General features: G+C 30.1%; 2 protein-coding genes across 2 annotated transcripts; one reads left to right on the top strand and one right to left on the bottom strand.

The window, feature by feature from the left end:
- Positions 1 to 5059: 5059 nt before the first annotated feature.
- On the top strand, positions 5060 to 5886 carry LOC137816180 (dirigent protein 22-like). The gene has a single exon (XM_068619261.1). It carries the CDS (start codon positions 5162 to 5164, stop codon positions 5738 to 5740), a length of 579 nt encoding a protein of 192 aa, XP_068475362.1. The 5' UTR covers positions 5060 to 5161; the 3' UTR covers positions 5741 to 5886.
- An 8573-nt stretch (positions 5887 to 14459) lies between these two features.
- Positions 14460 to 15207, bottom strand: LOC137814159 (dirigent protein 22-like). Its single transcript, XM_068616750.1, has one exon. The coding sequence runs from the start codon at positions 15184 to 15186 to the stop codon at positions 14608 to 14610; it is 579 nt and encodes a 192-aa protein (XP_068472851.1). The 5' UTR covers positions 15187 to 15207; the 3' UTR covers positions 14460 to 14607.
- Positions 15208 to 18862: the final 3655 nt, after the last annotated feature.

Raw genomic sequence — 18862 nt, 5'->3', positions numbered from 1 at the left:
TCAGAAGTTTCATCTTCAAGATTAACTTCAAAATAGTGTAGAAACTTAGATATTAAAACAGCATAGGGATAGTGGTAATCGCCTAACCTCATGGCTTTTTGCATATGTTATTTGATTATGTGAATCCAATTGATCTTCACTTTCTTGGAGATGCAGAAGATGTAAACCAGATCTTCTTCAATCAACACAGAGTGGTTACTCCCCCTTGGAGTTAGAATCCAAGTTACAATGAGAGCAAGCAACCTCTCATCAAGCTTCAAACCTCCAACCGAGCATGTGCTAACTTGAGATTGATTGTTCTTCAAGCAACTTTTGTAGAACTGGATTTTGTTGAAATCTTCCACCACACCAAGGTTTCCTTTATTGATTCTTAATCCAGAGAACTTAAGCCCAGCAACAGCTGCCCAAACCTCATGGGTTATCTCCATCTCCACGCCTTTCACATGAGAGACTAACTTGTTTCCCTCAAACTTCAAGTTGGTGTAGAAAACTCTCACCAAATCTGGATATATATTCACTTTGAGCTCCAGAAACTTTCTGAGTGATTGGTCCTTGAGAAGCCTCCTCACATTGTCAAGCTTTTGACTTTTCAGCCAGTCAAAGCACACAACCTTGGGGTTGTTTATCTTCTTGACACTTGTTTCATATCTATACTTCTCAATGAGATCGGTGTCACCAGAAAACCAGCTTTCAAGCCTTTCTCCAGACCTTACAGCTCTGGTTTTAACTCTTTTAGAGGTGGGAGGGGTTGATTCCATGACAGCAGAGACAAAAACTCACTTCACAGAAAAATTTCAAGAGATGGTGCAAGAGATGTTGCAAGAGATATTGCAATTGGTTGTTCTTGATGAAAGAAATCTGCACCTGATTTTATAGCAGAAAGAAAATCAATTTGAATTTAATTTCATTCAATGGGTATCTGATTTTCAGAGAGAGGACTTGACTCTGTTTTGCACTGAAAATGTCAGAAAAAGCTGAAAATCACATGGTCTTCACATGTGATCTTTGACTAGTCATTAAGGCTCTTGAATTTCCAAGATTTTGGAATATATTCCTTTATGACTGTTGTAAATCCTTTCTGAACGTGATCAGCTTTCAACACAGATCCTTTGACTAAGATTCTCCCTTTGAAAAATATCTGCAACGGCTAGAAATTCAAAAAGCAGTTAAAACAATTTCTACACAGTGCTGTTAGACTCAAAACAATCGGTTGTTTCGAAGAAACAATCGGTTGTTTTTCTGCAGCAGTTAAAAACTTGATTTTTCAATTTAATTTTTTTTAACCATAAACAGAAACATATTAAAGTACATGACATTGATTAAAAAACAATTAATCATAAGAAGGAGCTTTGAAACAGAAATTGATAACAAATAAAAGGAAGGTCTTATCCTTGTGTTGTTTCTTCAATGAGCCAATTGCTTGTTGATCAAGAAAACTTCTTTTCACTGTTTTGACCTTTTGCATAGCATTGATTCAGCTTCAATGACTGCCTTTTTATTCAACAGCTTGATCAGAAGGCTCAATTCTTCCTTTTCTCTTCATTTTTCCTGCATAAACAAATTCAAGTTGCAAGATTTGGTCCCCTTACAAATTTGGGTCCATTTGGCTTTTCTTTGCTGTTAGAAACATCACATCCCTTAGGAATCCATTTCATACAACCTTTAGGAACATAATATTTTCTAATTTTGCAGAATCTAACAGAGTGGCCTTTCTTCATGCAGTAAAAGCATGTAACAACCGGTTGTTTCGTCTTAACAATCGGTTGTTTTTCTGATTTTCTCAAAAAACTTTTTGAAAACCTATCTTGCTTGTTCTGTGGATTGAAGCCTAAACCAGCCTTTCCAAAAACACAGCTTTGAGATGCTAGGACATTCTCAAAGTTTGACTTTCCTTTTGAAAGCTTGTCCACAGTTTCAACAAGATAGTGAACCTTTTTCTCAAGATTTTCACAATTTGTGCAATTGAGAGTATCACACTTGCAAGAGGCATTTTTGAAATCTTTTTTCAATTTCTCAAAATCACTTTTTGCTTTTCTCAGTTCCTCTTCAAGTGATTTAACTTTCTTTTCAAGCCCATTGTTAAGATCTTTCAATCGGCTGTTTGAAAGAACCAATCTATTAGCTTCATCATGAGTTTCTTGAAAAGCTTCAAGCAATTCACTATAGTTTTGTTCATTTAAGGAAGCACATGAACTTACCTCACTTGAACTGCAAGAATCATCATCATCATCCTCAACAACTAAGCATATGTAGGCTTTTTCATCTTCACTTGATGAAGAGCTTGATGATGATACTTCCTTTTCATCCCAAGCAATGTAGGCTCTTTTTGTCTTGCCTTTCTTCTCCTTGTAGCTTGTCTTTTTCTCTTTGCTCTTGTTGGGACAATCAACCTTTATGTGACCTTGCTCACCACAACCAAAACAAGTATAGTTATTTGAATTAAAATCATTGGGTTTCTTGTTTCCATACCTATCCTTGTTGTTGTCTTTGTTGCGGTTTCTCTTTAAGAATTTGCTGAATTTTCTTGACAGCAAACTAAGATTTTCCTCATCACTATCATCACTTGAACCTTGCTTTCCCTTATGTTTGGATGCTTTCAAGGCTATGCTCCTTGTGTGCTTATCTTCACTCTCTTGAACATTGAGTCTATTCATCTCTAGCTCATGTTCCCTAAGCTTTCCAAACAAAGAGGCAACACTTAATGATGTTAGATCTTTAGATTCGGAAATAGCAGTTACCTTTGGTTGCCATGCTCTATCAAGACATTTTAAGATTTTGATGTTCAGCTCTTCTTTATCAAACGTCTTGTCTAGGCTCATAAGGTGATTGATGATGTGTGTAAACCTTTTCTGCACTTCAGCTATGGTTTCACCTTTCAACATTCTAAACATCTCATACTCTTGGATGAGAGCATGCTTTCTAGCTCTTTTCACCTCATTTGTTCCTTCATGAGTGACTTCCAAAGTATCCCACATTTCTTTTGATGATTTGCATTGTGAGACCTTGAAAAACTCATCAGAATTTAAAGCAAAGGTTATAATATTTTTGGCAATGCAATCGAATTTGGCCTTTCTACTTTCTGCATCAGTCCATTGAGACCATGGCTTCTCAATGACAGAACCATCTTTTTCAAACGTTGGGATAAAAGGGCCATTTTCAATTGCATCCCAAATTCCTTTGTCAAGAGATTCCATAAATATTTTCATTCTAACTTTCCAAAACTGGTAATTCAAACCACAAAACAAGGGTGGTCTGTTTATTGAGGCACCTTCCCCAAACGGTAGTCTATCAGCCATTTTGAAAGATTTTAGGATCAACTTGAATGACTTTCAAGAACCAAGCTCTTGATGCCAATTGTTAGAAAAGATGGCTTTAAACTAGAGGGGGGGTGAATTGTTTAAAGGGGTTTTCGCAAACTTTTCAAAGCTAGAATGAACTTATTTCAGAAACCAATTGATTCAGCAATTCAGTTAGCCAAAACAGCAAGCAAAACTGTAATACTAGAAAAAACAATCGGTTGTTTCTTCGAAACAATCGGTTGTTTATACCAGCAAACAACAAACAAACTGAATTTAAAGAGTTAGGGATAGAGAGATTGTACACAGTTGTTTATACTGGTTCACTCCAAACTAGAGCTACATCCAGTCTTCTCAGAAACCCTGAGGATATCCACTAAGCAATCACCACTTGATCACTTACACCACAACCAAGAGAATAACCTTGAACACCTCAAGAAACACACTCAAAAAACAGTTTTCAAACTTTCTCAAAACACCTAAGTGTAAACAATCGGTTGTTTCGACAAAACAATCGGTTGTTTCAACTTAGTTTGAAAAACATTTTGCTTTGATAAAATTGAGATGCTAATTGCTTTGAGATTTAATCTAAGGGTTGATTACAACATTGAACTATCCCAGAACAAGGCTTAAACCAGCACAACAACATCAAGCAAAGCAGAGGCTTCATCATCCTTTAAAGGATTGGATTCTTCAAAACATTGAACACCACATGGTTCAACATGACCGACCGATATCTCAAATCTAGTTAAGCTTAAGCAGAGTCGGTGAAGCTAATCCACGATTAAGAGCTAGGTAATGTATTCCTAAACATGGTCAAACACCGTAATATGACCCAATAAGAAAGACCCATTAAAATAATATAAATAACACACATTCCAAGATCCAAGTACGTCATCATATACAATGTTATGGCAACCAAGTGTTGAATACCTTCACTGACTTAAGCGTCGGAGTGCCTTCTGCAGGTACCATCCGAGTCTGAACTACGAGAAAACCGAGAGGTGAGACGAGTAAGGAGCTTACGAGGAGGAAAGTTAAAGTGCAATCCGACCAACCGACTAAGGAAGGACAGTGATCTTAGTTTTATGAGTCACAACCTCGTTTGAGAACAAGACATTAATACTAATGAATGCATCGTAATCGATTAATAACTATATGAATTCAAATATTTATTAATAACACCTTCAAATTTCAATATCCTTTTCCAAATATATAATAACTTAAATATAAACAAAATTGAATATATATATATATATGAAGTAAGAATAATAATTAAATTTAATATTTTATTTCTATAATAAAACAAAATTTGTTAAATTGTTTTTAATTATATTTATTATAATTAAGTTTAAGAATAAGAATATATTTTTGGAATATTATCATTGAATAAAATTTAAGAAATTAAGAATTCCTTGTATTTAAGTGCAGCAAACATGATTCTCTCTCATAATTGTTTTTTTACTTATATTAAAGTATAGAGGAGAAAAAAAGTTTACATTTAAAACTTATTTTTTTTATTAAATGTTCTAGTGATTAATACGAGTAAAGTAATAAAGGAAATCATCAGAGATGTCGTTATTTTAAGAAATAATAGCCAAAGCTTTTGATTCAACTTGCGTATGTAAAGCATCATAGATTTCGATACTTATTAATAACTATTGAATTCGATAATTTTTATATATTTTAATTAAGGACTTTTATTTTAGTTATATAACTTTGGATGTAGATGGTTATTTTAGTTGTGAAAACTATAATTTTTGTTGGGATAACTTTCTGGCAGCTCATTGGTTTCAATTCTGCACTCTATAAATTGCTAATAAAAAGTTAATTCCTCACACATTTTCCTTTTCCCTCTCATTGCAATGGCCAACTCCAAGAGCCTCACAACCATTTTCACCATCATCGTTCTCAACCTGCTCTTCTCATTGGCCGCCGCAAAATCTCCTACGTTCTACCGAAACCTATCTGCCAAGTCTTTGGGACTCAAGAAGGAGAAGCTCAGCCACCTTCACTTCTTCTTCCACGACATTGTCAGCGGCCCAAACCCCACCGCCGTCAGAGTGGCGGAGGCCGCCTCCACCAACTCTTCCTCCACGCTTTTCGGATTCATAGCGATGATCGACGACCCATTGACCGTGGGCCCCGAACCCGGATCCAAACTAGTGGGAAAGGCCCAAGGAGTATACGGATCTGCAGCCCAAACAGAAACGGGTCTGTTGATGGTAATGAACTTCGTTTTCTCGGAAGGGAAATATAATGGCAGCACGCTGAGCTTGTTGGGGCGGAATGCGGTGTTCTCCACCGTGAGGGAAATGCCAATCGTTGGAGGAAGCGGGGCTTTCCGGTTCGCACGTGGGTATGCTCAGGCGAAGACTCACACGTTTGATACTAAGACTGGGGATGCTGTTGTGGAGTACAACGTCTTCGTGTTCCATTATTAACCAACCAGTTCTTGATGATATAACACCCTTCTACTTCTGATTCTCTCATGTTTCTCATCTTTGCTTCATTGTTCATGCTTTTGAAATGTTTAATGTGTATATTTGACAACCTTATCTACAATCAATAAATATTAATACTTTAATTATTTATAGAAATTTATAATATTCATAATCAACCTTTGTATACTGTGTATATATTAATTATTAAAGAATTTTTATATTTTTTTTATTATAAATATTAATATTTATTATGATTTAAAAAAAATTCTAACCTTTGTATTTTATGTGTATTTTTATTAAAGAATTTTTTTTATAATAAATATTAATATTTATTATGATTGTATTTTGATATTGGTGGTCTAAATATCATATCTCTTATGAAATAAAACGTTGCTTTAATTAAATATAATGATAAGATGGGTTAATTAAGTTTTATATTAAATTTTATGAAATCTTATGTATCTTAACATCTGAAGACACTGTAACCAGATAACGAAACAAAATAATAAATGTCACTTGTTTAATAAAAAAAATTAAACAGCAAAATTTAATTATAAAAATATACAAATTTTAAATATTTGATAAATTAAAAATTTTAGTACACACTAGGTCATATAAAACCATCCACGTAGACGTTAAGAAATAGTCTATGATAGATATATGTTTGTAGAAGATATGATGATTTCAAAATGACTTGGGTCTCATCTAGCATTATAGCTTGTTTTGGTTCAGTATTCTTATATTTTTGCATTCATCACATGTTCTGAAGTTCTTATGATGTATAGAACCCATTTTTATGTTGATAGTATAATAACTTTAGGTAGATAATTTTTTTTCTTCTATTAAGACACTTAGGTTATTAGTTTGTCAAAATTGAATAATATTAACTACGATAAAAAAAATTATGGAATGAACATGTCTTATCAAGAATATATTGGACTGTCGAGAGAAAATTGTTGAGAGTAAAGTCTCCAAGTTTAGTCTAATAATTGCTAGGCAAAAGATGGGTAAATACTTTATTTTTTATGATTAACATAAATCGTAGCCTAACACCTTTTTTCAATAGTTTTTGAGTAAAATGAACATATGATGTCTTTTTCTAAAAAATTATACAAGAGAAAGAGAACACATTTATTAAATACATGAATACTAAGGAATACATAGTAATCAATTAATAACTATATCAATTCAAAATATTTATTAATAACCTTTAAATTCCAATATACTTTTCCAAATATATAAGAACTTAAATATAAACAAAATGAATATATATATATATGAAGTAAGAATAATAAACAAAATGAATATATATATATATATGAATATATATATATATATATGAATATATATATATATATATGAATATATATATATATATATATAAATAATAAGTAAAGTTCATACATTGTAATTTTATAATAAAATACAATTTCATTAAATGTCTTGCTCCCATCACTGGGTCGATTGAGAATAAGATCCTCATTAGTGGACTGACCGACATCTCAAATCTAGTTATGCTTAAGCCGAGTCAATGAAGCTAATCCACAATTAAGAGTTAGGTACCATCCGAGTTTGGACTACGAGAAGACCGAGAGGTGAGATGAGTAAGTAGGAGTAAGGAGCTTGCAAGGAGGGAAGCTGAAGTGCAATCCGACCGACTAAAGAAGGAGAAGAGTGATCTCAATAGTTCTCTGGGTCCCAACCCCATTTGAGAACAATTGGCGCCCACCGTGGGGCCGAGAGAATTCGTGTGAAGAACGTTAGGAGATGGTATCAACTCGCAGCATGGCAAGTGAGAGGATGACCGAAGCTAAGCAAATGATGTTGTTGAGGTCTCTGCAGATAGAGATGACCGAGATGAGGAGGAAGACCTCATGAAGAGGAGATTCTAACCCTCAGAAGGGAGAACAAGGAGATGACGAGGAAGTTCGTCGAGGGGGGACCGTCTGCTGTATCGACCAACCTCGTCCGCAGGTAGTCCCCTCCCGACCGAAAAAAACTGAGGAGACCTAGGACAAGGTCCTCACTCAAGAGATGGATGGTGAGTCCCATCCAAACAAGCCGGTCTGCGCGATTGGGACGTCGGATTCGATGCGCCGACATCCCTTTACCGATTCTATAATCGGGGTACCACTGCTGGATAAGTGGAAAGGTTTCAACCTGGATCGCTATGACGACACGACCGATCCAGAAAAACACATGTATGTGTACACTATGTATATGAGCTTATATACCTCGGATGATGCGGTCCTATGTTGAGTGTTTCCTACATCACTGAAGGGAGGAGCCCTGAGTTGGTTCACAAAGCTCTCCCCAACTTCGTCGACACTTTTGCGACGCTGATGTCCAATTTTGAGATGCAGTTTGCCACTAGCTGATCGCACCACCTAACCTCCATCGCCCTGGTTGAAATCCTCCAAGAGAAGGGAGAGTCCTTGAGGACCTTCATTGATAGGTACGAGAAGGTGGCAATGAGCATCCGGAACCTTAGCCCCCGAACGTGGCCATGCAGCACATGCTGACGACCTTATGACTGAGACCGTTTGCTGGCAACCTCTGCATACAGCCGGTCGCTAGCTTGGACGAGCTCAGGAGAAGAGTCGCCAAGTTCATGCAGTTGGAGGAGCTGAGAGAGCTATGCAACCAGGCCCGAGTGGAGGCCAAAGGGAAGAAAGGAAAGTAAGAGAAGGAGCACCAAGGCCGATCAGACGTCAGGGAGACAAGTGCTAAGATAACCGGAGCAGCCGATTCGCAAGGTATACCCCCCTGACGACAGAGAGAGCAAGAATTCTAGACGAGGCCCTCAGTGTCGAATTGATCCGTCCATCCAGAAAGGCATCACACTACAAGAAAAATTAGAATTACATACAGCCAAAATCCGTATGTAAGGCCCAAAATCCGTATGTAAAACAGGTTTACATACGGATTATGATGGAAGAGGGCCAAGCACAATCTCACATAAAAAGACAAGAGCCAAGACATGAGCATCCAAAGCCAAACCAAGAGCGTCTAGGCCAAAGGGAGGAGCGTCTAGGCCAAGCGAATCCATGAAGATTTGTATATGCTACATGAAGGCCCATTAAGGGTAGCTTGGTATTAGTTGTGGTGTAAATAGCATAAACTTGATTCCATGAGACTTGACCTAGATTTGCTAAAGATTTGGTCGCATTCTAGAAGGATTCCCCACATGGCCGGCCATGTGTGATGTGATGTAATTTGCATTTCATTTTGCTTAGCATTAGGGTTGCATTATGGTCCTCTTTAGCCTATAAAAGGAGGAGCCAACACCTTGTATTTTGAAGACTATTTTGAGTAATGAAATGCTGCCCAAGTGCCATTCAAATTACTCCCTTGCCAAATTCTCTCTAGAATTAGGTTTTTAGTCTTCAATCTTCACCCTCAAATGGAGATGGTCGAACCACTCCAACCCTCACTACTCCTCATGCACCTTCAAGGCACCCACACTTCCTAGGAAGGCCTTGTTCCACTCTCCTCCACTAAGCTTCCGCAACCATCATCATCAAAATCAAAGAAGAGCTCATAGGAATGCCATCAGATTACATACGGGCAAAAATCCGTATGTAAAACTGTCATAGGTAAGCGTTACATACGGATCCAGAATCCGTATGTAATACAAAAAAAAAAAATCTTTATTATTATTATCTTTTTTAATTATTTCCGATTATTATTATTATTGGAAGCCATCTACACTGGATATGTAATACAAAAAAAAATCTTTATTATTATTATCTTTTTTAATTATTTCCAATTATTATTATTATTGGAAGCTTATTGGAAGTCATCTACACTGGATAGGACTCAAACACAAGTCCCAAATTAATATTGGAAGCAAACTGCAGTAGACAGGAATCGACTACCAGACCAGACAAGTTCTTTAGTCATATTACCATTTTTATTATACTTATTATTATTAATACAATTTATACATATTATTATTAATACAATTTATACTTATTATTATTAATATAACTTATACATTAATATAACTTATACATATTATTATTATTAATATAATTTATACATATTATTATTAATTTAATTTATACATATTATTAATATAATTTATATTTATTATTATTAATATAATTTATACATATTATTATTAATATAATTTAAACTTATTATTATTAATATAATTTATACATATTATTATTAATATAATTTAAACTTATTATTATTAATATAATTCATACATATTATTATTAATATAATTTATACAATTTATAATAATAATAATATAAATTATATTCATATTATTAATATTATATTCAATATTCATATTCTTAATACTAGCGGGAACACAGGCACGCAGTGCCTGTGTATCCGCATTTTTCATTTTTACTATTTATATATTCATATAATTTTAATAAATATTAAATTATATGAGAATATATGTAAATTATCTAAATGCACCATTGATAATAGTTTTATTAAGATTTTATGTTAATTTTTTTATATTTTTATTTTATTGTTTTTGAATATTAAATATTGATTTAACATGGGTGTAATCTTGAACTTTGTAAGATTATCAAGAATAAAATTAAGGTTTAAAAAAAATGGACATTTCCTAATATTTATTTCTCTCTCATAAAAAAGACACTCTCTCGTTCTGCAATTAATTTTTAAAATAAATTATCTCTTTCAATTCAAATATTTTATTAAATTTATTTCTCTCTCATACAACTGACACTCTCTCATGCAATTAATTTTCAAAATAAATTATCTCTTTCAATTCATAACCACTCCTCCACCTCTCTTTCAATTCATAACCGTTCTTCCACCTCTCTTTCAATTCATAACTGTTCCTCCACATCTTTTTCAATTCAAAACCGCTTTTCCACCTCTCTCTCAATTCAAAACCGTCTCACTACGTATACCAAATATTGTAGAAAAAATAAGAAAGGGCACAGTGACCATAATACAATAATAAAATTAAATATTAATATAAGGATAAAATGGAAAAAAAAAATTAAGAGCAGGAGAATAAGAAATGACACAATGACCATAATACAATAATAAAATTAAATATTAATATAAGGATAAAATAGAAAAAAAATTAAGAGCAGTTAAGAGAGTAATCCCCTTTATATATAGGTATAGATTATATTCATATTATTAACATTATTCATATAATTAATAACATTAATAATATTGTTAATATTATATTCATATTATTAATATTATATTTCATATTATTATTATATTCATATTATTAATATTATATTTCATATTATTATTATATTCATATTATTAATATTATTTGTATTATTAATATTATTAGTATTATAAAATATTTTTAGTTTTATTAATATTATTAGTATTATAAATTATTATTAGTATTATTAATATTATTTGTATTATTCATATTATTAGTATTATTAGTATTATTATTAATAATAAGTATAATAAAAATTATAATAATATAAAAGAAGTTGACTGTTGTAGTGGTTAAATTTTTCCTAATCTGAAGGAACACCTGTTTACATACGGAATTTAATTGACCGTGGGTCCCGAACCCGGATCCAAACTCGTGGGAAAGGCCCAAGGAGTATACGGCTCAGCAGCCCAAACAGAAATGGGTCTGTTGATGGTGGTATATGAAAATAGTATAAAAAAATATGATGATAAAAATATTAACACTATTTATTTATAGTTATTGTTTATGTATCATGCTGGAAGAAAAAAAAAAGCATTTCAACTTTTGATGGAGTGGTATCTGGAACTTCAGAATCTGCATCACCATGCTAGAGAAATGAACCTAAGGAAACCAAACCAGTAAATCAGGGACACTTCTATGAAATGCAAGGTGTAGTCCTTCATCCTTTCCTTCTACCATTATTAGTCAAACATTTCATTCATTTCAACTAACTCCACAATCAAATTTTCCCTTCTAATTATTAGTCAAACATTTCATTCATTTCAACTACTTTATATTATACCACACAAACCAATTTCACCAACAATGTATAACTCGCTAAAGAAATAACTTATTAGTGATTTTTCATCTCTCTCTCTCCCTTTTTCACAACAAGTTTTTATAATTCATTTTTTATCCCACAGTTTCTCTGTTTTTTCACCTCTTTTCATGCTATGACAAATAATACGAAAAAAAGGACGAAATTATTGTCTAAGCTTAGATAAACCTAATTATCTCTACCCCACCAATTAGTTGTTATCGTATTACCAAACATGAATGCTTTTAAAGTCTTATATTGTCAAAATAATTGTCTGTTTTTATTAAGAGAATTAATTGTTTGTTATCATATGAAAAGTCATGAATGCATTGATTATTTTAATTTTATTAATGCATCTAATATACAAGATAATTTCAACGTGTATCAAGAAAATATAAGATCATTTCAGCAAGTGGCATCTTGGATATTTGTTAAGAAAATTAAGAAGAAGACAATATTTGGAATTTAAAAAATCTTTTTATAAATTGGATTAATAAAGTCAATGTGGTAGATTAGTTGGCATTGATAATGCAATAGATTAGCTGACTTCAACAGTGGCTTTTGTTATTTTGTTTATTTTGGGTGTTTTTCACTGTGCCCATTGTGCAGAATTTTGTAACTATTTTTAAGCGAATAATAATTTATGTTGAAAAATGAAAAGAGAAATTTTTTCACCAAAAAAGACAATCTAATTTAGCTAACTAGAAGACAATTAATGGACATGTTTGATGAGTGTTTGAAGAACTTTTCGGATTTTAGAGGAACCAAAGCCTCCTCGAGAAGAATTTTAGAAATAGTTCCGTGGAAGTTTTTATGACCGAGACCCATTATTATATACATAATCCTTCTACTCTATCTACTTTTATACACAAGTTATAAACCGTTCAACTTTATTATTGTGACAATCTTTTCTCGTAATATAGTGTTTTCAATAATTGGCCTTACATTATAATTTTTTTATTAAATAATAATTTATTTTAAAAATAAAAATTAATTAATTATTCTATTTATTAAGTCAATTATTATTTTATAAACTAAAACAATATTAGTATCTAAAATAATTTTTATTATTAATAAAAAAATTGTAAATTAATTTTTAAACTAATATTTAAAATTAACTAATAATATTTTAATTACTAATTATTTTAAATTCTAACTTAATATTTATATTAACCAATTTCAAAATAAAGATTATATTATATTATAGAAAATTATTAAATATAAACTAATTTTAAAAACTAAAAATTTATTGATATCTGAATTAGTTTTTATAATTAAATAATTTATAAATCAGTATTTAATTAGTTATTAATATTTAAATATATTTTAATAAATTTTAAACTATGTGTGTTGTAATTTCTTATTATATCAAATTCAAATTTTGTATAATGAATGGTGTGCAACATTTAAGTTAAATGATTATTTTATATAATTAAATATGTTTTTCGTTATTCTAATATGAAGTGAGATTGATATTTGTTTTTTATATAAACTTTAAATTATCTATAATTAAAGTCAATTTTACTTTTACGTGGCAAACAAAAAATATCTCTACGAGAATCGTTTTGTAGACTCAATTCCTTTACACTTTTATTTTCCTAGTTAACACTCTTTTGTTTTTGTTTCCCTATTTAACACCCTTTTGTTTTTATTTTCCTATCTAGCACCATTTCAAAAGTAAAAAAATAAATTAAAAAATTAAAAAAATTGATAATTTTAATTTTGAATACATTAAAAAAAATATTTTTTAAAGTTTAAAATAGTTAGAAATATAATTAATGAATAAAGAAATAATTTTTTACAAAATAAAAATAAAAAGTAATAAATTAAAAATGTTTAGTTTAATTTTTTTTTGTTAAAAATGAAGAAAATAAAAAATTAAACCATACAACAACATAAAAGTTGAATCTATAAACAAAAATTAGTATTTATTTATTATTATTGATGATGTAATCATATTAAATTCAAGTAAAAAATACATAACATAATTATAGAAAAACCAAAGTCAATTAGTATTAATTAGTAGTTGACACACATATAATATTGAAGTGTCTACTCTAAATGCAAAATCATAAAAAAAAATCTAATGCAAATGCTACACTTAATGCTTAAAAATGAAAAGACATTTTAATATTATCTATCTGTCCACTACTAATTAATATTAATTGACTTTGATTTTTTTATAATCATGTCCTATATTTTTTACTTGAAATTAACATGATTACATTATCAATAATAATAAAAACAAATACTAATTTATGTTTATATATTCAACTTTTATGTTGTTGTAAGATTTAATTTTTTATTTTCTTTATTAAAAAAAAAACTAAACATTTTTAATTTATTACTTTTTTTATTTTATTTTTGTAAAAATTCATTTCTTTATTCACTAATAACTATTTTAAACATTAAAAATATTTTTTAATTTTTTTTATACTTTTGAAATGATGCTAGATAGAAAAATAAAAATAAAAGAGTGCTACATATGGAAATAAAAATAAAATGGTGCTAGACAAACAGGAAAATAAAAGTGTAAATAGTGATATACGAGAAATTGAGTCTATTTTTTATGGCACAATGTTTCTATTAAATTTTTTAATTTATCAAATATTTAAAATTTGTAAATTTTTATAATTGAATCTGTTTAACTTTTTCATTAAACAAGTGACATATTTATTATTTTGTTTTGTTACCTGGCTGGTTACAGTGTCTTCAGATGTTAAAATACATAAGATATTATAAAATTTAATATAAAACTTAATTAAACCATCTTATTATTATATATTTAATTAAAGCAACACTTTCTTATTTGGAAAGCATGGAACAAAGAAGCAAAGATGAGAAACATGAGAGAATAAGTTAAAGGATGCTATATCATCAAGAATTGGTTGGTTAATAATGGAAGACGTAGACGTTGTACTCCACTACAGCATCCCCAGTCTTAGGATCAAACGTGTGAGTCTTCGCCTGAGCATACCCACGTGCGAACCGGAAAGCCTTGCTTCCTCCAACGATTGGCATTTCTCTCACGGTGGAGAACACCGCATTCCGCCCCAACAAGCTCAGCGTGCTGCCATTGTATTTTCCTTCCGTGAACACCAAGTTCATTACCATCAACAGACCCGTTTCTGTTTGGGCTGCTGAGCCGTATACTCCTTGGGCCTTTCCCACGAGTTTGGATCCGGGTTCGGGGCCCACGGTCAATGGGTCGTCGACCATCGCTACGAATCCGAAGAGCGTGGAGGAAGAGTTGGTGGAGGCGGCCTCCGCCACTCTGACGGCGGTGGGGTTTGGGCCGCTGACAATGTCGTGGAAGAAGAAGTGAAGGTGGCTGAGCTTCTCCTTCTTGAGTCCCAAAGACTTGGGAGATAGGTTTCGGTAGAAAGTAGTGGATTTTGTGACGGCCAATGAGAAAAACAGGTTAAGAACAATGACGGTGAAAATGACTGTGAGGCTCTTGGAGTTGGCCATTGCAATGAGAGAGGAAAGTAAAATGTACGAGGAATAAACTTTTTATTAGATATTTATAGAGTGCAGAGTTGGAACCAATGAACTGGAAGAACAGTTAAACCAACAAAAATTATAGTTTTGACAACTAAAACAACCATCTAAATCTAAGTTTACATAACTAAATCTAAACACGTCAAAAGAACATAAAAGAGTTGTATATAATTCCATATAGATTATCAAAGTATATTTTTCAAAATAAAGAGTCCTTAATTAATATATATATATATATAAATAAATTATCTCACATCTATGATGCTTTTTTATTACTTTGTATTAATCACTAGAACATTTAATAAAAAAATAAGTTTTAAATGTAAATTTTTTATTTATCGTCTCGTATATACTCTAATATAAGTAAAAAAAAAAATAAGAGAGAGAATCATGTTTCGTGCACATAAATACAAGGACTTTTCAATTTCTTAAATTTTATTCAATGATACTATTCCAAAAATATTCTTATTCTTAAACTTAAATATCATATATATATATATATAATAAAAAACCACTTGATAAAAATTTATTTTATTATAAAAATAAAATATTAAATGAACTTTAATTATGATTCTTACTTCATATATACATAGTTAATTTCGTTTAAATTTAAGTTCTTGTATGTTTGGAAAAGGATAATGAAATGTAAAGGTGTTATTAATAAATATTTGAATTCATATAATTATTAATTGATTACAATGCATTCATTAGTATTTATTAGTATTTATGTATTTAATAAATGTGTTTCTTCCTCTTGTCTAATTTCTAACAAAAAGGATACTATCTTCATTAGACTCAAATTCATCTTCCAAAATGTTTTATTTAAGGTTGTTATTTAAAAAACACTCTTATATTTAGATCAAGAAACTCTCTCTTTAAGGAAATTTTGAAAATATATTTATATATGATATAAATAAAAAATATTGAATAAATCTGTGCGAGTATTTAAATTCATGTATTTCTGAATTGATTTCTAATATATTATTGTGAAAGTTTTAGGTGTCATAACGAGAATTTTGAATTCATATATTTATTAATTGATTTTTACGCACTAATGTACTTCCCCCAACTTTCAATATTGCAAGGTACTTTTAAATTGATTACACATAGATAAAACTAATTAATTCAGTTTTTTGTCGAATTTTTAAAATAATATTGCCAGCGTATTAAAGTTATTATTATTATTAATTATTATTAACTTTTTACAATTTTCTCACATTATTCATTAATAAAAAATAATTCATAATAATTACAATAGAAAGATATAAGGGAGAAGTGTTAACCAAAAGATCTAAGATAAATGAATATAAAATATGATGAAGTTTCTTCCAAACATAATTTGAAGAGATGATAAGATAAAGTTTTGAAAAACTTTAGTATTATAAAAAATTAATAAATGGATAAATAGTTCTATATTTATTCTTTATGCTTTGTCGGTGTTTATTTATGAGGTCTTTAAAAAATAGTTGTTGTAAGATGTTTAAAGAAATTTTTAAAGAGTTTACTTATGATAATTATAGAGAAAGTCAACATTCTACATTACATGATATTTAATATATTTTGTTGCAGGTTACAACAATTGTCCCGTGACATATGTCACATGATCTAAGTCAAATGTTGTACTTATGTTTTTCAATAAAAAGAGTTTCACTCACATTATTAGTTATAATTTATTTTCCAAGTGGTAAGTACCTAATTTAACAATTGGTATTAAAGCTAACATCAGGACTTGGATTCCTAGTGAAACAATTGTTGAGGAAAAGATTATTGCAAGTTACTTCAATTATTATGTGGTGTGTAAGCCAAATGGACCAAGTCACAATTCAATAGTTTGGTTTTTAATTGACTTAATTATAGGGTGCATCAATGGTGTAAGCCGCATGGACCAAGTTATAATCGTATCATGCCATTTGTGTTGTTTCACTCTTAAGTATAAAGAGATACGCTATGATTATAAGTTATAGTTTTTGACCTATTGGTAAGCTTTCAATCTAATACATTTTACCAACCTTTTTCCTTGATAAGATAATGCAATCTGTGTATCTATCTTTAAATTGTAGGTTATTTCTAACTTTGCACAACTTATTATGTATAACATAGTAAATATATTTTTCTCCATGACTTTGCACTCAAAGAATACTTTTTTTTTTTATGTTACATTGTCTAATTTAAACTATAGATGAGTATCATCATCTATTACAATGTAGATGGTGTATGGTTTAATGTTAAGACATTAGATACTTCATCTAATGTCTTGTCTTGAAAAGTATTTACTTATATGTTAATAATCAAAATAAGATATTTAACCATCTTTTGGATAAGAAGATAAACCTATTAGTAATGATTATGATACATTGTAGAAATTAAAGATGATTGTATAGTTCAATTTTGACCATATTATCATTGTTGAGATGAAAACCTTTGTAGGTATAATGGGACAAAAAAGTTTTTAAAGGGGATAAATATGTTGTTCCAGTGTACACCTTTCTACCAAATGCATTAGAGATCATTCGAGAAATTTCTATATTGGCATGGTAGAAATTAAAGATGATTTTATAGCTTAGTTCTAAACATGTCACCATTGTTAAGGTGAAAACCTTTATAGGTACAATGGGACGACAAATTTCTTAAAGTAGATAAATATATTGTTCCACTATACACCTTTCTACTAGATGTATTAAAGACCATTAGAGAAATTTCTTAAGCATTAATTATGTGATACATTCATGATTAATATAGGTCATGTTTTCTTATTTATGTTTCCATTTTAATATCTACATTTAGTATATTAATTTTATTCATTTAGGTACATTGAGAAATTGAATGTAAAGTTAAGAGAAAATAGATGTATATGGATATTTTTGCCTCTATTAATTTCTAAGCTTGTGAACACAAGTGTGGAAATCCAAAAGTACTTACACGGATAAGTGGCTAAAAATGACACACATATTTAGCTTTATATATAAAGGTTTATCATTAATCATTTGTTATTTTGTAGTAATGTAACTTACATGACTAATTGGTTTTCCTCTTTGAATGCAAGGCCTATTAGCAATTGGTTGTCCTTATACATAAGACTACATTGTTTTTATGGCTATATTTGTTCAAATGCAAACACAATAATGAAATGAAAAAATTACTATAAGGGTACGTCGTTATAAATTTATCTCAAGAAAAGTTGATTTTAAAATATGTTATTGACTTATTTTATTTAATTAAAATTGTGGTTGGTATCAATGTTTTATGTTTAAGGTCAAAATAAGGCCCAATGCAATATATTTCCCAATCTATTGCTTAGTTTATGCATAAACTAATTGGTTGGTTTATAAATTTATAATAATTTTATCAATTTACACTAAAAAAAAACATTAAATAAAAATTAATTTTAAGAACAAAAGTAATTAGTTATTCTATTAACTAGGTTAGATATTATTTTACAAATTAAAAATCTATTTGTATCTAAAGTGGTTTCTATTATTAATAAAAATGTATTAACTAGTTTCTAAATTGATATCTAAAATTAGCTATAGATGTTTTAACTACTAACTATTTTAAATTATAAATTCATCTTTACAATGACTAATTTATTTAGAATCTAAAGTAGTTAGTAGCTAAAACTTTGATAGCTAATGTTATATACCAATTT

The sequence above is a fragment of the Phaseolus vulgaris genome, chromosome 1 (assembly GCF_000499845.2).
Source record: "Phaseolus vulgaris cultivar G19833 chromosome 1, P. vulgaris v2.0, whole genome shotgun sequence".
Lineage (NCBI taxonomy): Eukaryota > Viridiplantae > Streptophyta > Magnoliopsida > Fabales > Fabaceae > Phaseolus > Phaseolus vulgaris.
Note: the sequence above shows the minus strand (reverse complement) of the source record. Positions and strands in the feature narration are given on the sequence as shown.

What these genes read in the sequence shown, in the direction of transcription:
- LOC137816180 (XM_068619261.1), top strand. Translation starts at nt 5,162, where the DNA reads ATGGCCAACTCCAAGAGCCTCACAACCATTTTCACCATCATCGTTCTC.
- LOC137814159 (XM_068616750.1), bottom strand. Translation starts at nt 15,186, where the DNA reads ATGGCCAACTCCAAGAGCCTCACAGTCATTTTCACCGTCATTGTTCTT.